The following is a 20,332-nucleotide window of genomic DNA, read 5'->3' as shown; positions in this document are numbered from 1 at the left end:
TGGGTGGTCACTGCCAGGTATCTCTGGAATGAAGTTAGTTGTGTGCAACCCGAGGAATGCTTCAGCCTGGATGTGGAAGGCTTCCTCTGCTGCTGCTGTGTTTCATGCCTCACAGCACTGGGATGTGTGTTGTTATCCAGCCACTTGGGGTTTAGCTGTCCTAATGTGACCATGGGTGCCTGTCTCAGACACAACCTGTCACCTTGGAAGCCAACACAGACAACCAGGCATCTTGGAAAGTGCCCCAGCTTTTTGTAAAGCATAAAACACAGAAAGCAGAAAAGGCTATTCCAGCCCCACACACCTGTCTGATGCCTTTAAAACAAACAAAGCAACAGCCCAGAGTTATTTCCAGCAGGGAAAAGAGCCTAAAAAGAAAACTATGAAATGGAAGCAGAAATGGGAGCAGTCCTCTGGGGAGGGTGGGGGAATTTATGCAGCATGCCAAAACAAAAGGCATTACAATAAATGCAAAGAGAAGAATGTTGGTGCTTCTCTGCACCTTGGCCTGTTGCCTGTTTCGAACTCTCTACTGTAGCTCTTTTCAGTCCCATTCAGTTCCAAACTTCTTCCATCTTCCCAGCCCTCTTGACTGTTGTGATTAATTCAGAGGACTCTGCATTTGGAGGGCCTGATCAGCAATACTCCTTGGGAAAGGCTGCTGTAAGGTGCTGAAGACCACAGATGGCTTTGAAAGAGCACTGAAATAGTGATAAAAAAGAATCTGGTGCCATCTAGGGTCAAAGAAAGAGAGTGGATTCTGTAAGCCTTGACAGTGTCCAGCCTCGAAGCTGTGTTGGTATTTCCAGATTCCAGCTCTCTCCACATTTGCAGCCTGGCTGGAGAATTTAGTTCAGGACATGTGCCAGGATCTGAGTGTTTGAGAGCCCTTGAGGATGTGGAGAGCTGGCCTGGCATGCTCAAGCCTCTCCCCCTTTCTGCACTTACCAGCTAGCTGAGTCATCTCACAGCAATGTTTTTATTCTTCTGGGTCACACTGGCCCTGTTTATAAACCAGAGGTGATCATTTTTCAGTGCAAAATGCTGAGGTCCACTGACTCTGCATGAGAACTGGGGAGTGGGGTGGTGTTTGTGGGGAACCAGTGGGGAGGAAAGTCTGGCTTTCCTCTTTGGGAACAGCCTAGACCTAACCAGATGAGCTTCTGTAGTCCCTAAACAGAACCATTCTGATTTCACCAACATCAGGAGAAATGATTTCCCCACCAAATCTCACCTCACACTGCCTCCAGATAAAAGCAAATCAAACAGTGGTTGCCCAGCAGTAGCTTTTCAGCAGAGGACAAGCCAGGATCAGCTGTGCTGTAGCAGTATCCACCACAGTGATTGCTTGCTCTCTGGCTAGCCTGGCGAGCACCCTTGTGAGTAATGCTTCCCTAAAACCTTCTTTTGTCCTCACCAGAGCTCTCCCAAGGATCCCCTCAGATGGTACGAAGAGACTTTGGCTTAGCTGTAACACACAGGTAAGCAACACCTGCTCTGGCAGCCACCAAGGGAACAAGCTGAGGGCTCAGAGCAGGGCAGGATCCTTTCTAGTGCTCCTGGCTCAAAGATAGGTTTGAAGTTGGGTCAGGAGCCTCACTGACCAAGTCCAGCCTTAGCTGTGTGTCTCAGCTTCTTTCCTGTTTGATGCATGCACCTGAAATCCCTTTTCACAAAGCCAGCTGACTCGTGACTGTGCTGAGCGGAGCGTCAGCACTGACAGTGTTGTGCATGGGCACCAAGCACAGCAAAAGTGTGGCAATGCCTTTGCTAATCCACTGCTACAGATGTGTACAGATGTGCTGCCTCCTCCCTACCAGGCAAGAGCAGATACTGACCTCCTTCTCCCTTTTTGCATCCCCCCTTCCCAAATCCAAACCAAAAGGGGGCCAGCAAGTTCTAATGCCAAGCCCAGCCTCTGTGTGCTGACCCTCCTGTCCACTGCAAACTGGGTCCCAGCTCTACCAAGGTGTTCAGCACCGCGTGGCATGTCCTGCTGCCCTGAGGAGGGGCACCAGTGACTGATCTGCACTGGCAGTGTGTGCACTGTGCTCCCTCTCGGAGTGCTTGCTTGTATCATGAGGTGAAGCCCAGTCCCAGCCCGAGGGGGTTTTATGGCAGGAGTTGATATTCTGTCACTTGGGTACCTTGGGCTGCGTGAGGCTTCCCAGAGGACCTTCTAGAGCTGTGATGCTGTCGTGCACACCCTGTCTGAGACACCTCTGAGTGCCTCTCAGCCCTCCTCCCAGAGTGGAGAGCTAGAAAGAGGCCAGCAGCCTGGCTGGCAGCCTTCTCTCAGTTGCTTTGGAGCAGAAAATGAGAAGTCTTTCCCACACCCCCACTGCCCTGTTCAGGAGCCTGTCCACACCTGCCTGCGAATGCTGCTTTGCCTTCGGCCGCCTCACTGTACAGCATTTCCCCCCCTCCTTGTCTCTACTTAGGTTCTCTACCAAGTCTTGGTTATCTCAGATCTGCCAAGTGTGTCAGAAGAGCATGATGTTCGGGGTGAAGTGTAAGTACTGCAGGTGAGCACCCAGGGATGACCTTCCCCAGGGAACTTTGCGTTTGGTTCATTGCAGCCTCGCAGGGACACCTCTCCCTTCCTCTGATGCACTCTTAGCAGTGGCATCGTGCTCCCAGCCAGCTTCTGGACTGGCACAGTTCATGTGTTGGGTTGGCAGCCCGACACACAAACGAGCTGAATTTACTTCCCTGCTGCAGGCTTCCTACCCAGCCGTGGGCAAACCTTGGAGTGGGGTCACTGAGGGCTTCAGTTTTGCTTCACTGCCTGGGTTTTCAGACCAGAGCTCTGAGATTTATAGTGCTTCCCCGTGGCTGGCTGAGAGTCAGTGAAGGTAACCAAACGAACCAAATCAGATGCTAAGATATGTATATGGCTTTCATTAGCCTAATGACATCCATAATAGGGTTCTTCATCTGAATGCCTGCTGCTCTGGGGCCCGGAGCATTCCAGAACTCCCTCTGAGATTAGCATAAGAATTACAAATTAAGGGTAGGCTTCCTCTTTTTGGGGTAAAGAACAAGTTGCTATTTAACATCTAATGTTTCTCTTTCAGATTAAAATGTCACAACAAATGTACTAAAGAGGCACCTGCTTGTAGAATATCCTTCCTTCCCAGTGAGTGATTTTCTGCAGATCCTTAGCATTTCAATGGGGTTGGTGGGATCACCAGAATAAAAGTCTGATTAAAGCTTTTCTCTCCCTCCTCCGACCTGTTTTGCAGTCACAAAAATCAGAAGAACAGAGTCTGTCCCTTCTGATATCAATAACCCAGTAGACAGACCAGCAGAACCGCAGTTTGGAACTCTTCCCAAAGCACTGACTAAAAAGGTACCTGGTGGCTGAGTGACTCTTGTGCCTGTAAGTGACTGAGGAGCTACAGTAAGGAGAGGTGGCAGCAGTGTCTTGCTGGATGGAGCAAGAATGGCTCCTTGAGCTTTCACGTTGCAAGGAGACTTCGATATGTGACGTTTTCTCCTTGTAAAACACAGGCTGTGCACAGCCCTAGCTGCCTGCTCTCTTAGAGGAGCTAGGCTGTGACTGACAGCTTCCCTTTCTCTGCTGTGCTTTCCCTTTCCCTGAGGAGAATTCCTTCTTGTTATCCATTTCTCACGAGTGACTTTCCTTGCTTTGCAGGAGCACCCACCAGCAATAAACCATCTGGACTCCAGCAGTAATCCTTCTTCTACAACCTCATCCACACCATCTTCCCCAGCACCTTTCCAGTCTTCCAACCCTCCCAGTGCAACCCCTCCCCCAAACCCATCCCCTATGGGCCAGAGGGATGGCCGGTTTAACTTCCCAGGTAAGCTTGGCTGTGTCAGGAGACCTCTGCCAAGATCAGAAGTGCCTCTGTGCGAGCAGAGGCTAACCAGGGCGTCAGGGGTAGCTGCGGGTTGCTGAACACATGGTGGTGTCTTAGGCAAGGTGTAAAGGGCTGTCTTCAGCACCTGGTAGGAGACAACACTCTAGTCTTACAAGTTCTGAAGTGGTATCAACAAGATCCCCTTTGTAGGAGATGGGCTTTTAATGAATGTTGGCACCTTAGAATCATAGAACTGTCAGGGTTGGTCTGTCAAGGCTCATCCAGTCCCAACCCCCCTGCCATGGGCAGGGACACCTCCTCACACTACAGCAGGTTGCTCAGAGCCACATCCAGCCTGGTCTTCTAAACCTCCAGGGATGAGGCTTTCACCACCTCCCTGGGCAACCTGTGCCAGTCTCTCACCACCCTCACAGGGAAGAGCTTCTTCCTAACATCCAATCTGCATCTAGCCATTTCTAGTTTTGCTCCATCCCCCCTAGTCCTAAGTCCCCTGCTTAGAAGGGTTTGATTTTCTGGTTTCTCCTTCTCTGAAAGTGACTAAAACAACAACCCCCAAAAGTTCCATTCTTTCTCCTCCCTTCTCTCGTTGTACTGTACAATGCATGCTGCCTGCTCTGGTTGGTCCCCACTGGCTTTAAATCATGAGCAAAAGGTAAAAACTGAGGACTGGCAGGAGTTACTTTACTAGTCCCTTCCAGAAGGGAACCTAACACTCATTTCCAAACCACTGCCTTATGCATCTGGTGGGGAAGAGTTTAGCCCACAGACATCACACATTGAGAACCCACATCTGCGTTCTTACAGTTGGTAGAGGTGAGACCCTCTGGCAAGGGCAAAGATCTGCAGAGTGAGGATAAATTTAATTCCCTGGCTCTGGAAATGCTGCTCCAGAGCTGCTCCACCCAGCCTTCAACATTTTGCATCCAGCTTTTGATCTGAGGGAAGGTTGCTGTTGTAGCCTGCTCCAAAAGAGCAGAAGCAGAGCCAGTTTACTACGAGGGGTTTACTGCGGCTACTTTGTATTAGGACCTAGTGCTGAAAGGGACTGAAATTGGAACAGAATAATGCTTGCAGAGGGCTCACAAGCTGCAGCTTCTCGGGGTGCATCTCTGAAAAGCTGGAGACCTGAGAGAGCACCAAAGCAGCAACCTTCCCAGGGCCTGTTAGCAGTCCTGGGCTCTCTGTTTGCTCCTGCCGCTGGCAGTCTGAGTGTCTGCCCACCAGAGCCTTTGCTTATTGGCAACAGAGCTCTCACTTGGGAAGTGTCATCTGTCACAAGCCCTCCAAAGTGCATGTGCTGAAATTCACCCCTCCAGCAGGCTGATAATCCACTAATCTGTTTCCCAGCACTGGGCTGGGACTAATTCATTGCCTGCACATGGGGCACTCTCTCACCGACGAGCCTCTCTAACGTGTTTGTGTTTGTTTCTTCTGTTTGGTTTTCTGCTGCTAACGTTTTTGTTTTGCTGTTCTTTTTCTTTCTTCTTTGTTTATTTATTTTTTTTTAAACCCCACAATTTAAACCAAACCAAACACAAAAAAGCTGCCTACTACATTCAGCATAGACAACAATTTATCTTCCCAGGTGAGTTGATTGGTTTAATTCTACTAACCAGCTTCTGCTGCCAAAGAGTAACTTGTTTGTAAACTTCTGCATGCTGCCCAAGAGCAATACTTCTGCTTGCTTTTTTCTCCCCTCCAAAGTATCTAAACCAGCTCAGACTTTCTCTTATCTCAGTAGATAATTCAAGGTCTCTCTCACAGGAGGCAGGGATGTGATTTACAGGCTGAGGTGGGCTTGCCTGTGCAAACTTTTCTCAGCTAACTGTTTGTGACCCCTTAGAAACAGCTTCTTGGTTTCCCAAGTGAGGATTGATGCTGTGGGGTTGCCAGGGACAGGTTGTTTATTCTGGATTCTGGAAGGAGTTGCAGCCCGAGCTCAGCTGCCTGTGGACTGGTGCCACTGGACAGACCCAGGTGCATTTGGAACACACAGCCTGCAGTAGAGATGAAGCCAAACATCCTTGTGCTGTGAGGATTTGTATTTCTGATTGTCCAAGACAGCTTGAAGGTGTGTGAGCAGTTCACAGACGAGGACTGACCTGATGTGACAGAGAAGGAGGTGGATGGGAAGGCAGGGCCTGGGCACATGAGGAGAGATGAGTGCAGTTGAAATGAACAGCAGTGGAAAACCTTACTGTCTGTGCTCGAGGTCACAGCTCCTGAATAAGAAGCAGATAATCACAGATGCAATGTTAACACTTCCAATCTGTAAGAGATCAAAGTGTAAAATTTCTGTCCCAAAATGTTTCTGCTTTCCCAGAAATTCCCAGTCCTGCACAGGCAGCACAGCCTCCAGAGACAGCTGCAGACACTAAGTAAGTACAGCTCTCAATGCCTCGATTTGCATAGTGGCTCCCTGCTGATCTTCAGACCAGTCTGAAAGTGCTGTGTTGTGACCAAACCTGAACTTGACAGCTGAGAGCTCACAGCATAATCTCAGCCAGCAAAGGTGCTGCTGGGATTGCCCCTTGGGCACAGCTTCCTTTGAGCAGGGCAGGAGGAAGCCCGTGCCTGTCACACCTGGTTTTGGTGAGGTTGTACTCCTGAGATCAGAGGGGGCTGAGGAAGTCAGGGAGCTTTACACAGAGCATGGCACACTTTGCTGCCAGCAAACAGCTTTAAATGATCTGAATTGCAGGGCATGCCAAAGTTTGTAGCCTACGCTGCCAGCACTCCCCACTGGAGGTGTTTCAGTGGCAGGAATGGAAGGCAGGGCAACAACGTGGCCATGCCACTGCCCCACCAATCCCTGCCAGTAATCCTTGAGAATCACAACCTCATCTGTGAAGGGTTGCAGTAATTTCCTTGTTCTCTGACCTGCTCAGGTGCTAGCAAGATCTGTTCTCTGGGTTTGCTTCTTTCCATTCCCCCTGAAGCAGTTCCCTTTGCTAGCTGGGGTGGGCACACAACCCTTGTATTCACTGTGAACCTGAACCTGTCTTCTCTTGCCAGTGCCCAGCAGCAGCCAGACACAGATGGAATTCAGTGTGAAGCAGAGGTATGTTCCTGGCCTGCCCTTTTGTAGCCTTCAGGAATGACTTTGTCCATGAGATGTACCTCTAGAGCTGGAGTCACTTTGTCCATGAGATGTACCTCTAGAGCTGGAGTCAAATGTGAACATCCAGCCCTCTGAAGTTCTCTCAGAGCAGCCTTTGCTGCTTCTGCCCCTCAGGTGGGACTCTCAGCATATGTTTCCCTTCTCTTTTTGTGAGCAGGTGGAAGAACCAGAGAGTAATAAATCAGAACCTGAAGATGATGAGGACGAGGTGGAAGATCTGCCAAACAGGAGGCCACACTTGCAAGGGATGATTTACCGCAAGCCCAGCCAGACCAGCGTCTACCTGCAGGAGTGGGACATTCCCTTTGAGCAGATTGAACTGGGGGATCCCATCGGCCAAGGACGCTGGGGGAAGGTTTACAAAGGCAAATGGCACGGGGAGGTGGCCATCAGGCTGCTGGAGATCGATGGGAACAACCAGGATCATCTCAAGCTCTTCAAGAAGGAGGTGATGAACTACAGACAGACCCGGCACGAGAACGTGGTGCTTTTCATGGGGGCATGCATGAACCCTCCTCACCTAGCCATCATCACCAGGTAAGGATAGGGCACCTTCATGTTATTTATAACATACAGATTCCAAGGGCTTTATAATAGTCATACTCTAGATAGAAATGGATTTATTTGTTCTCTACAAAAATAGACCTCTCAGTCAGGAGGTGGCCAGCTGCGAATGCAGGCTGTGCTGCTCAGGGTTCTGGACACCAGAGTTGGCTCCTGGTAGGGAATGTGTGACATTTGTTGGCAATTTTGGTTTTGAATTATTGCAGAAGAAAATTCAAAGGGCAGGAGAAAGGAAAACAGCCTGTTCCAGTTCTTTTTCTGCCTTGTACTTCCAGATGGTTCCAGTTCAGCCAAGTGACAATAAATGTGTGAGGCTGATAATGCAACAGTTCCTTTGCTGATAAGGCAAAAATGTTCCTTCAGTTCAATCAAAAAACTTGCCTCCAGTTTTCAGTGTTTATTTGAGATGAGGACCATTTAGCTCTAGATAACAGCTTTGGGGGATGCTCAGATGCAGGCTGGATTTCAGTCAGGCCAAGGGCATGCTGCTTCCACCGCCTGGCCAGGGAGGTTCTTAGTCATTTCTGATTGCCACTTCCAAAGAGAGTTTCTTGCTCCAGTGAGCAGCAGCACCAGCAGCAGAAGCTGGACTAGGGATGTCAGAGCAGCATAACATCAATTGGGTCTCTGAATAATACAGAAGCATTTGTGGCATGTCCTTGAGCATGCTTTAACAATAGGTCTCCTGTACATGTGCACACCCACGCAGATGTAAACTGGTTGGGTCCTTGAAGTTCTCCAGAATGGCATTTCCCAGCGGTGGGAGAGGGCTCTCAGCACGATAAGAAAAGCAGCTGCACGTCCACTGTTCCACTCTGATTTCCCTCCAGTGCTCTAAAGACCTTCTCAAGGCTCCTTGTTCCCCTTTCCTGTAGCTTCTGCAAGGGGAGGACTCTCCACTCCTTCGTGCGGGACCCCAAGATATCCCTGGACATCAACAAGACCAGGCAGATCGCTCAGGAGATCATTAAGGTGAGGAGAGGGCCCTGTGCTCATGGAGACATCTGTGTCTGTGTCCCAGCAGGAGCTTAGGGGCTGCAGAGGTTCTCTGAGGCTCAGGAGCCCAAGAGGGTGTGCAGCAGGAGATGCTCCAAGTGCTGATTTAGTGGGCAGTAAGCTAAAGGCCTGTAGGGAAAGAAATGGAGCCTTGGCTTGTCAATGAGGGGCTGGGGAGGCAGAACTCAGATAAAGAGCAATGAAGAAAGATGTGCAGGGCAGGTTTCCTTCCCAGTGCCTTCTCTTTGCTAGCAGCTGCAGCCAAGGTGACTCCTTCTGCAGGAGATGGCATTTTTTTCCCAGGCCTGCTCAGTGCTTTCTGTGCTTTTAGTATTTCTCCAGTGAAGAAGCATTTCTAAAGCTGTAGTTTCCTTTCCTGGCAGAAACAAGCCTATGAATGTAGTGTGCAAGCCTGGGTCAGTTGATCATTGCTCTTACACACACACACTGCTTCAGGGTTGTGAAGTCCACAGCTACTTACTGCATGAACTAAGAGTACCCTTCCAGCAGCCCCACCGCACAGGGGATGGAAAGCAGCTCAGAGGCTGAGCGCTGAGATCTGCTCCCTTGCAAGGCTTCCCTTGCACCCTTCCTGCACAAGTCAGACAGCTGCTGTGTGTCCTCACAGTGAATCATTCCTACTGCAGTGATGAGGAGGCAAAGGATGCCCAGGCTTGTGCATAGTGAACCAAAGTCTCCATCTGTGTGTGTGCTCCCCAGGGCATGGGCTATCTCCACGCAAAGGGCATTGTGCACAAGGACCTGAAGTCCAAGAATGTTTTCTATGACAATGGGAAAGTGGTGATCACTGACTTTGGATTGTTTGGAATCTCGGGTGTGGTTCAGGAGGGAAGGTAAGTGGAGGTTTCAATGCATGGTCCACCTCTAGAATGATAACTAATGAGCAGGTAGAGGCTGTGATGCCTTGCACAGTCCAGGTGAGGGCTGTGGGTTGCTTTGGTGCATACCACACATCTCTGGAATATCCACTTGTTTTCTTTTTTAGCAGAGTCCTTTCTACAGCTCCCATAGCAGCTTGCTGGCAGGTTATGTATGGAGTAGGACTCAGAACACAGAGCAAAGAAAACCTGAAGCCCAAGAATGAGCTGGAGAGTCAGGCTAACACAGGCCTGGTTCTTAAGACAGCAAGGAAGCCAGAAAGGAAATGCCAGGGAAAACGTTTGAGTAAAGGAAGTCAGGGCATTAGGTGGAGCACAGAGAGGGTCACTGTGCTGCTTCTGGCTTAAGCAGCAGTTTCAGTGCCACTTCTTGCTTTTGGATCAGGAGGGAGAATGAGCTGAAGCTGCCTCATGACTGGTTGTGCTACCTGGCCCCTGAGATCGTTCGTGAGATGGCCCCTGGGAAAGATGAAGACAAGCTGCCCTTCTCCAAAGCTGCAGACATCTATGCCTTTGGGTAAGAGAGGGACAGCCAAGAGCACCGTGGGAGCTTGCTAAAATGAGCTTTGTTACAGACCTGAGCCCTGTGAGCCAGGGCTCCTCTGCTCACTGGCTTGGGACTGTCTCTGGTATGCTCTTTTCTCACCTACTACAAAAGTCAGGGGTCAGAGGCATGCAGGAGGGAGTTGCAGCACAGCCTCCTCACACCTTCCAGGGCTTGGCTTGTCTGAAGGATTCAGAGCAGGGTTGGGGTTTGTAACTTTCTTAAGAGCAGGCAAAGCCTTGATTTGTCTGTTGATGTTGCAGGACCGTGTGGTATGAGCTGCAAGCGAGAGAGTGGCCTTTCAAGAGCCAGCCTGCAGAGGCACTCATCTGGCAGATCGGGAGCGGCGAGGGAGTGAGACAAGTCCTTGCCACTGTGAGCCTGGGGAAAGAAGTCAACGTGAGTACCTCAGCTGCAGCAATCCTGCTGCACAGCTGCTCCCCAGGAAAAGAGGCAGCTGCTTAGACAGGAGATTTGTTTTATTTGTGTTAGAACTCTAAAGGGCAGGAGAGAGAGAGCACAGATTTAGAGTGGGGCAGCAGGTTAGGTGCTCAGCTTCTGCCCACAGGCATCAGGCAGAGCGGGCGTGCAGGATGCTGTGAGCATGGCCAGTGGCTCCATTAAACACCCCCCTGGCTGGGCTCACACAGATCACAGTGCTGGGTCTGCGGTTGACCTGTGAACTAAATGGAGATAATGAGCCCCAAATCTCCTGTGCAGGAAATTCTCTCTGCCTGCTGGTCGTTTGATCTCAGCGAGAGGCCCAGCTTCACTGTCCTCATGGATATGCTTGAAAAGCTGCCAAAGCTGAACCGGCGACTCTCCCACCCAGGCCACTTCTGGAAGTCTGCTGAGTGAGTATTTGCTGCTGTTACAGAACGCTGGTGCTGCTCCAAATTGGATTATCCCTGTGTTTTGTTTTGCCTTCCCCGGGGGCTGCCAGAGCTCGGGGGGGAGCGCGGCAGTGTGCTGTTCTGCTTCCCTGGGCGCTGGGAAATGCTGCAATTAAGTCGGTGTGCTTCAGACAGTTCATTTCCTACTTGAAGATATTTGCCTCCTTCCTTCAGTAGATTGTTTATCCAAGCTGCCTGCCTGGTTTCAGAGAGCATCCACCACCAGTGTTGCCCCCAGAGTGGTTAGAATTTTCCCTCCATAGTGGCTGGTACTGAGTGAGGAAGGGAAGGACCAAGGTGCCACTGTTTCCCTGTCACCCTGAGATGTCAGATTTTGGGAGAGAGTCCTAAGTCCATAGCCTTCCTCAAGGAGCATGTGGGAAAAAAATATCCATTCCCTTCCTCCTCCTCTGTACAGGAGAGAGCCCCATTTGCACTGGCAGATAAAGACATGCAGCATTTATCTGAGTCAGGAACTGACTTCTGGGGAGGGACCAAAGCAAGTTGTAATCATATGTCAAGGGACTGAGAGATGATGAAGGTGCAGGAAACTGACAGCTAGGAACAAGTGGCAATGTTTGGACTGAATCTGGTTGGAATAAGGTCAAGATCTGCACCAAGGAAAGATCAGTCAGGAGAAGTCATTGTAAATCCTTGTCAGCTTGTGATACTTTCAGAGTCAGTTTCTGTGTCACAGCTGGGGAGGAAAAGTCTGACAGGATTAACTGTCAGAACTGGAAGAGGTCCCTCAAAGCCTCTGAGTGTACATCCCAGACAGACCAGACCTGAAAACTCATTCCAGTTCAGGCTGGGTGAGCATAACACCACAAAGCCTAAGACTTTCAGCCTCCCTTCTCACAGCTAACCTGTCCCTCAGAGAAGGTTGGTGCCCGGTTTCACTCCTACCAGAATCAAGTGGAAGCACAGCAGGTACAATTTCTGGAGCCAAGAGACAGAAAGCCCTATCAGATGTGTTTGCCACCAGTGCCCATTTACCACCTTCTTCACTCAGTGTTTATCTTCATCTGCTGCCCCTCTAACACTGATTTGCTCTGTTTACCCCTTTGCATTCCCCTAACCCTTCCTGCACAACCTTAGCACAACTAACCAAGGGCTGCTGTTTGCCTGCGTGGTGACTGCCACAGCAGTTCGTGCTTTGGTGGCTGGGCTTTGGCTGGGGCTTTGTCACCATTTGTCCCCTGTGCAGTTTCCCCACCATGCACTTGGGTCCCTGACACATCCCCATGGCTAAGAGCTGTGAGTGTGGGATGCTTCTCCCAGGCTCTGGCCTCACCTCTGTACAAAAGGAGACTGTTGGCAGCCAGCTCTGAGCGCTCACCACCTGCTATCTGATGAGCAGAGCTCTCTGGGGTCTTGCCTGCACTAGGCAGGGAGGTTTGTGTATCAAACACTCCTTTAGAAAGGCACAACAAAGGGCTGGGGTGGTCTTACCTGGGGCAGTTATTCTTTGCATCATCAGAGCCTGCCCCTGTGTGCTGTGACACTGCCAAGGAGTCTTCCTGCAGCCTCCCACCCACTGCTCCCGCAGAGCTGTCACAGCTGCCCCTCAGTCCTTGGGACTGCAATTGTCTACAGTTCTTAAAACAAGCATTTAAGGGGAAACCAACAAAACCTGAGATGAAAAATGGACCTGCATGTGATTGTTTCTCATCAGACCTTCAGTCTGAATTACAAAAAAATAGCAACAAACCACCATTTTTGTTCCTTTTCTGGCCTGAAGCATACCAAGCCCTCTTGGTGGCACAGCTTGTGTTGGCCAGGTCTGCACCCAGCTGCCTCTGCTTGTGCCTCTCCATTATCCATCCCTTAAGTCATCCACCCTCACCTGTGACATTTCCCCTTCAAGGGCTGTGTTGAAGCCATGCTGTGCCATGCTATGAAGGCAGCATCTCTTTTGCCAGGAGCTGTGCAGGATGCAGCAGTGTCCTTTGGGAATGTTTTCCCTGCAGAAGCAGGCTGCACCCCAGCACTGTGGCTCTGTGAACACTTCCCTGCCCCATTTCTCTGTACAAGATCCACTCGTGCTGGGTCATTAGCTGCTGACTGCTCTGACATCTTTGCACCTGCCTAACCTGACCCCACAGAGCAGCCAGGGCCCAGGCTCGCTGCACACTCCCCAGCACACAGCCAGGCTCTCTCCTTGGCACTGAAATGAAGCCACGCTTCCCATCTGGGCGGCCAGGCCAGGAGAGTGCTGCATTCCAGAGCAGGCTGCCAGCTGATCCTTTCGGATTAGTGTTTCCATAGGGAGCTGCTCTTGAGCAGATGCAGAACAATGTCTGTGTAGGAGCTCCCCTCATTACTTTTGCCTGGGTAGACAGACCAGCCCCCCCGCCCTGCACCCCCACAAGTGGCTCAGCACTTTGCATCCATTGCTGCTTTTCCACTGCTCAGTGCAGTTAATGGAGAAGTGCTTTAAGTGTCAGTGTTAATTAGCATCATTGACAGCTGCATTAGTGCTCATTGAAAGGCAAGAGCAGGCAGCTCAGTCGGTGTTCATCCCCTGCAGACTGTTCTATTCCAGTCACGCTGGGAGCCTCTCCTCGAAGCTGTGCCAGCCAGAGCCCTGCTCAGACTCAGCCCCCCTGGGGACACGCTCAGGTCCCCTCCGGCAGCTCCTCCGGGAAGCAGCGCGGCGCTAACCCCCCCTTCCCCTGCTCTCTTCTGGGGTGCCCTTTGTCGTGAGTGGCTCTCAAGGGCTTGCTTTCGGTAATTGCAAACTAACTCTCACCCTGTCTTTTTCCCTCCCCTCCCGTGTTTCTCTGTAGGTTGTAGCTCCTGGTGCAATAACGGGCTCCACCTTGCATGCTTCCATGTGTTGTACCCTAACCGGCAGCCTGGACAATCACCTTCCATTTACAAAAGCAAAACCAAACCACGAATTAACCCCTGGACATAACCAACACTTTATCCACGTTCTCCTTTTCTGCCTTTCCTGCTTGGTGTGGGCTGTTAGCTTGAATAACAACTCCTGTCTGCAAGAAGTTACTGTCTAACAACGTGGCCACCTTTCACTCCTGAAGCATTTCAGCAGCTGCACCTTCCTCCTGGCAAGGCTCTGGTGATCTGCTCTCTGACTAACCAGCTGCCAGCAGCAGCGACTGCTGCCTGCCCTGCCCGGCACCTCGGGGCTTTCCTGATGCTGCTGTGACTTGTGCATGTCAGGAGGCAGAGGGGTGCAGGCTCCCAGCTGCAGTCTGAGGTGGTGCCTGTCGTCCTTAGCGCTCGGCTGGGGGCTTGGGGACTGAAGGCAAACAGGGACATTTGCACAGGCACAGCCCCTGACTGAATGCTCCACTCCCGGGACCAGACCTGTCCAGAGCAGGACCAGCCACGGTGTTGTGTAAGAGAGGAGGAAAGCAAGAGCTACCCTTCAGTTCCTCCTCCTCCCCTTGCAAAGCCAGTGCTGTGAATTCAATCCTTCGCTCCTGTTTACATCCCCTGTTCAGCAAAATGTCCAACCCAGCGTTGGGGTTTGCAGAGCTGCAGGTGACACAGCAAATATGTGCCTTTTACAAAAGGTCTTTCTTTCAATCCTGTTTTGGAGGGGAGAGGATAGGGACAGAGGGGAACGTGCACCAGGGACCAGGCAGCTTTCTGCTGTCTTCAGTAAGGACAAACACAGCCCCCTTCTCTCAGAGCCTCCTGCCAGCTCTCCAGGCTGGCTGCTCAGGGAGGCAGTTTGAAGTCAAGGATGGTTCCAGCCATGCTCAGGGTGAGGGTGAGAGGAAGGACATCTCTGTGTGCTCACTACAAGCCCATGAGGAGGAGCCAGTGGCTTTGGGTTCGTTCTGTTGGGGTGTTAGAACACATTGAAGCACCTTGCCAGAACACCCCTTTTTCTGTAACTCATTTTTCCTTCCCTACTACTCCAAGGAACCCAAGTGCCCACCGAGGACAAGTGTTGGGCACCTGCCCACCTTAGGTACTGGGGAAAGCCTCCAGTTTGAGGCCAGTCAGCTTTGTGCTGTGTGCTTGCCCCAGTGAGGTCAGCAGGAGTGAGTTCACACGTTAGTTACTGCTTAATTACTTAAGCCTCTTTGCTGGGTGATCCCAAGTTGTACTGGGTCAGAGCCTAACCCCTTTTAGTCCCTTTTGTAGGACTGTGGCTTTGTAAGAACAACTAGAAATAAATAACTCTTCCCCTCCCTTCTCCTCTCCCTCCCCGCTCTTTTCAGCATTAACAGTAGCAAAGTTGTCCTGCGTTTTGAGAGATTTGGCTTGGGAATCCTGGAGCCCAGCAACCCCAAGCTGTAGCTCGGTGTGTCACGGCCTGTGACAGCCCTGCCTGCTCCTCACACGGCACCAGAACCCTTCACTGCACCCTCCCAGCTCTGGAGCTGGGGCAGCCCGGGCCGCACGCCGCGCCGCCGGCAGCGCCCAGCCCCGGGTGCTGGCCCCGGCTCGGCTGTGCCCCTGCAGCAGCAGCCCCTGGAGGAATGTTTACAGGATACTTTTGTGTGAACTCTATTTTTTTAAACATAATAAACGATGAATCCAGCCTAACTACAGCCATTCTCCAATAGCACTGAGAGAGAGAAGCTCTGTTGCTAGTGCCCTGCCGTGCCCAGGAGCTCTGCACGGGGGCTGGGAGCAGGGACCTGGCTCCTGTCGGAATAGAGATGGACCTGGTGCAAGGGGTTGGAGTTCCAGGCTCCACTTTGCATTGCTTGAGGTAAAAATCCATTTATTGCATCAGGATCTGCCCAAACCAGCCCCTGAGAGACCTGTGTGCCCTGCTCTGGCAGGGGCTGGTTGCATGAGATGGTCTTTTGAGGCCCCCTCCAACCCCTGACCTTCTGTGAGTCTGAGCTCTGGGGTTGGTTTCAGCAGGGTGGTCCAGGCTCTGGCTCACCCTGACTGCACCCACACCAGTCCAGATCAGTGGGAGACTTCTACACAGAGCTCACAAGCAAGCTGCTGGCTCTCACACTCTCCTGTAGGAAGCCAAGACCTGCTGGCCTTGCAAAAGATAAACCAGGACTTGTCTGCCTCCAGACTTGCAGGCACAAGTTGTGGTCTCCTGACCTGGCAGAGCTTCTGGAGATGCAGCACAAAGTCCACTCTTGCTGCCCCAGGCACCATTTCTGCAGGGAGAGGCAAGGGAGACAAGGGGAAAAGGCCTCTCTAAAGGATGTGTTCAGTAAGATCTTGATGCACAGAGCTTGCTAAGGGGCCCAGAGTCACCCCCTCCACACACAGAGTGTTGGTGGCTCCTAGGGCTGGGCTCATTCCAATTTGCAAGGTGTTTGGTTTGAATATGCAGGAAGTGGGGGAAGACCAAGGATGGCAGAAATCTTGCAGCAGGGCAAGTTGGATCTTGGTCTGGAGGGCCTGACTTGTTTCAAAGGTCAGCTCCTTCCCACCCCTTCTCCAGCAGGTGCTGTGCAGGTTGTAGAGGATACAGCTGCTCACATCTGATTACCACATTTAAGGGGACACCTGCATCATCCCACAAGCACTGTTAGCAGAGGCTCCTTTGTGCCTCCTCTTCATGCTCCTCTGCCAGCCAGGGCAGTGGAGAGCCCCCATCACACATACCCCACCCAGATCCTGCCTGTCCTCACTGCACTTTCTTTTGTTGAGGCAATTCCTTGGGACTCCCTGGAGGCCACCAATGTCACCTCTCCAACAGCACTAGTATGTCACCACCCCACCCCAGACTTTCACCATCTTCACAAGGGGTTGATGTGAGCAAAGGAGAGGAGCTCTGAGGCCTCTGCAAGGCAGGCAAAGAGACCAGCACCCAATTTGGCTACTTAGAGGTCGGTGGCTTCTGTAGAAAACCAAAGGGCAAAAAGAATTCCTGAGTTCTGCTGAGCAGAGGACTTCCTGCTGTGGCCTGCAGGTCTCTCACAGATGACTTCAATGTGTCTCAGATCCAGAGACTTAAAATCTGGTTTGGTGTGGTGTTCCTCACCTCCTTCCTCCCCCACCTTTATAAAGCAAATAGCTCCCCTCCAGCTCCATGGTGAATTTACCCTGCACCAGGTTCCCCTCAAGACTTGCTCCTGTTTGTTCCCTCACCATAATTTAGAGTCAGCAGATGGAAGCAGAACTTTCCCCAGCTCAGACAACACAAACCTGCAGCAGGGAGCCCCGCGGGGGCCGCTCACCCCAGCAGCAGCTGAGCCCCTCTGCAGGGCTGGGCTCCCTCCGGTGGGAGCTGCTGCTCCGGGGTGGGCAGTGCTGCACAGCCCTTCGGCTGCCTCTGGCACCTCGGTGTGCTCCTCACTGCTTGTTTCTGCCCTGAAATAGAACTGCTGCTGCGGGAGCCCAGCACCCAGCCTGCAGGCAGCAGCTCCTTGGCTGTCCCACCGGCAGTGACAGTGCTGAGCAGGGGCTGCGCCGGCAGCCCAGCTCCTTCTCGGGGTGTTTCTAACCAGCTGGCAGGACAGCCAGCACGGGGGGGGAACCAGCCGGGTTACAGCTCAATAACGAAACCCCCAAACCCTCTCACCCTTTGTCCTCCCCTACTGCTGCCCCCCGGGTGCAATTCAGACGCCGGCTGCGAAGGCTTCTCAATCACTTTCCCCACTGGGAAGCACCCTGCTGCTGCCGTCCTGGGCGCGGGAGGGGGTTCAAACCCTGCCTTTAATCACCACGTTTGGGATTCTAGTTCCACCTGGCCTTGCATTTTGTGTTCCACACCCATAAGCCGCGCCTGGAAGCAAGACGCGGCCTCCCCGAGCCAGCAGAGAGGCTGGGGGCGATGTGTTTCAATCGGGGGTGTGGGAGCCAGCCACAGGCTGGACCCAAGGCAGAGGAGGCGCAGGGCGCTGCGGGGGTGCAGGGGTTGGCGTCCCGGCCCTGGGTGCCCTGCAGGCATGAAGCTGGCTGTAAAATGCTGCTAAAGCCACACGTCACTCGTGAATGTACTCGGAGTCTGTCATGGTGACCATGGACACCTTTTCTGCTCAAATGTGATGTAAACTTTGTACAGGACAAAAAGGGGTTGGGGTTTTTTGGTTTGGTTTTGGTTGGTTTTGGTTTTGTTTCTTTTTTTTTTCTTTTTTTTTTCTTTTTTAATATTTTCTATCAACAGAGTGTCTTCCAGAATTGCTACTAAATGAAAACCACTTAGTATTAACAACAGGTTCTGGAGTAGTTTATGCAACCAGGAAAAAAAGAAAAAATTAAAAAAAAAAAAAAAAAGGAAAAAAAAGCAGAAAAAAATGAAAAGAAAAAGAAAAAAAAATAAGAAAAAAGGAAAAGAGAAAAAAAGAGGAAAAAATATTAAATATAAAAAATGCACTCTCTGCTAATGAATTCTGGATATGTAGGAATCTTTTCAGTGAATAAATCTTGGCTCTGGATAAAGCAAGTGTTACACAGTTGTGGTTTGACCCTTTTCCCCCTCATCTACTCACAGTCAAATGAAGACAGGAGCAGGTTTGCAGCCTGCCCAGCTCACACTCACCCCAGCCTGCCCTGCTCGCAGCTCACACTCACCACAGCCTGCCCTGCTCGCAGCTCACACTCACCCCAGCCTGCCCTGCTCGCAGCTCACACTCACCACAGCCTGCCCTGCTCACAGCTCACACTCACCCCAGCTGCCCTGCTCACAGCTCACACTCACCCCAGCCTGCCCTGCTCACAGCTCACACTCACCCCAGCCTGCCCTGCTCACAGCTCACACTCACCCCAGCCTGCCCTGCTCACAGCTCACACTCACCACAGCCTGCCCTGCTCACAGCTCACACTCACCCCAGCTGCCCTGCTCACAGCTCACACTCACCCCAGCTGCCCTGCTCACAGCTCACACTCACCCCAGCCTGCCCTGCTCACACTCACCACAGCCTGCCCAGCTCACACACACTCACCACAGCCTGCCCAGCTCACACACACTCACCCCAGCCTGCCCAACTCACAGCTCACACTCACCCCAGCCTGCCCAGCTCACAGCTCACACTCACCCCAGCTGCCCAACTCACAGCTCACACTCACCCCAGCCTGCCCAACTCACAGCTCACACTCACCCCAGCCTGCCCAGCTCACACGCCCCACAGCAGCACCCACCATGGCTGTGCTGGCAGCTGCCAAAGCCCAGCACACAGCAGGAGGCTTTCTGATGGTGCCAGGTCTTGGGAAGCCTCCACAAGCAAAAGACAAAGGGCAGTGTGCTGCAGCAGCTGCCAGCCCTGCCCAGCCAAAGGAGCAGTGTTTGCCCAGTCACACTGGTCTGTCATGGGTCAAGTCATGGCATGGTTTAAGAATGCCATTGTCTGGCTTCCTTGGAGCGCTGACCTGTGTGGGGAAGCTGCCTCCTACCCACGTGCCACTCGTTCCTCAGACCCTGAGCCCCTTTCCCCCTCCTTGCTCCTCACCCACCTGCACCCACAGTACACAGGGATCAGCCCTGCCTGCACCTCAACCTGACCACATGTCCTCCTCTCTCAGCAGGATCCCTTCCACTTCCACAACCTCCCTGGGGAGGTCAGAACTCCATCAGCTCCCTCCTGGCAGCACTACACTACAAATATCAGCAGGTTTGGTCACCCACAGCTCCAGCCCCACACAACCACTGGCAACTGGGCAGCTGCCTGACCCTTGCCAGAGCCCCCAGAGCCAGCCAAGCCCTGCCACAGCCTCCACCTGCAGAGCCAGCAGCAGGCAGGCTGCTTTGCTCAGCCCAGTGGAAATGCCACCATCCCAGGAACGTTTTGCTGCTGCCAGACAGCTTTGTGCTGAAAAGAACAGCAGCTTTGTGCTGTCCTGCAGGAAAAAGGCCAGGGCATCAGAAAGCAGCATTTCACATTTCAGCCATCTCAGTGAGATCTGTCATGCAAACACTAAGGAGCTTAAGATCAGTTGAGCTTTGTTGTCTTTCACAAAGAAGAATGACTTCAGCTCTCAATTGAACTTGAAGGGCAAGGACACTCACTTTCAAACCCCAGGCTCAAAGGTTCTATCCCCTCAGCTGTGAACTGGAGCAGTTTGGAACCTGCCTTCCCATAGCTCCATCCAAGCAACGACAACCTGGGTGCCTGAAGCCTCAGCCTCTGCCCTGAGGAGCAGGAGGGCACCAGGCACAGCAGCCCCCTCCTCCCTGCACACACTCCTCTGGGCTCCAGAGGCACTTCACCACCGTCCCTGTGTGCAGAGCAGCCCAGGCACCAGAACCTGGGAACCTGCCCAACTCTGCTCTTGCAGGCTGAAGCCAACAGCAGCCAGAGGTACACTCACTGCACACCACTCCCTGGGCTCAGTATAAACACATCTTTTATTACAAACAAATCAAGTCAGCAGAGCACAGGATCCGATGGACAAAGTGCTTCAGAGTGTTCTGAACCTCGCTGCCATGGGCTCTGTAACAAAACAATCCAGGGGCAGGTACCTGAAGCAGAGGATTGCAGATCACAGGATGTTGGGGGCTGGAAGGGACCTCTGGGGATCTTTGTGTCCGACCCCCACCCAACAGCAAGCAGCACACCAAGCAGGGCTGC

The 20,332-nt window shown here is 52.2% G+C and overlaps 1 protein-coding gene across 2 annotated transcripts in view; it reads left to right on the top strand.

The window, feature by feature from the left end:
• Positions 1–15,305, top strand: part of KSR1 (kinase suppressor of ras 1) — a 61,417-nt gene extending 46,112 nt beyond the window's left edge. Inside the window, exons 6-20 of one of the 2 annotated variants that reach the window (XM_054166307.1) lie at positions 1,421–1,481; positions 2,442–2,525; positions 3,078–3,139; positions 3,246–3,352; positions 3,659–3,827; positions 5,392–5,433; positions 6,172–6,226; positions 6,864–6,909; positions 7,127–7,506; positions 8,409–8,505; positions 9,250–9,383; positions 9,814–9,945; positions 10,236–10,371; positions 10,693–10,826; positions 15,065–15,305. In XM_054166307.1, the coding sequence (XP_054022282.1) occupies positions 1,421–1,481; positions 2,442–2,525; positions 3,078–3,139; positions 3,246–3,352; positions 3,659–3,827; positions 5,392–5,433; positions 6,172–6,226; positions 6,864–6,909; positions 7,127–7,506; positions 8,409–8,505; positions 9,250–9,383; positions 9,814–9,945; positions 10,236–10,371; positions 10,693–10,826; positions 15,065–15,143 (1,718 nt within the window). In that variant the 3' untranslated portion in view covers positions 15,144–15,305. The remainder of the gene's footprint in view (positions 1–1,420; positions 1,482–2,441; positions 2,526–3,077; positions 3,140–3,245; positions 3,353–3,658; positions 3,828–5,391; positions 5,434–6,171; positions 6,227–6,863; positions 6,910–7,126; positions 7,507–8,408; positions 8,506–9,249; positions 9,384–9,813; positions 9,946–10,235; positions 10,372–10,692; positions 10,827–15,064) is intronic. The other variant, XM_054166308.1, reaches the window with a different exon arrangement.
• Positions 15,306–20,332: the final 5,027 nt, after the last annotated feature.

Source organism: Dryobates pubescens, chromosome 13 (assembly GCF_014839835.1).
Source record: "Dryobates pubescens isolate bDryPub1 chromosome 13, bDryPub1.pri, whole genome shotgun sequence".
NCBI classification, from domain to species: domain Eukaryota; kingdom Metazoa; phylum Chordata; class Aves; order Piciformes; family Picidae; genus Dryobates; species Dryobates pubescens.
Note: the sequence above shows the minus strand (reverse complement) of the source record. Positions and strands in the feature narration are given on the sequence as shown.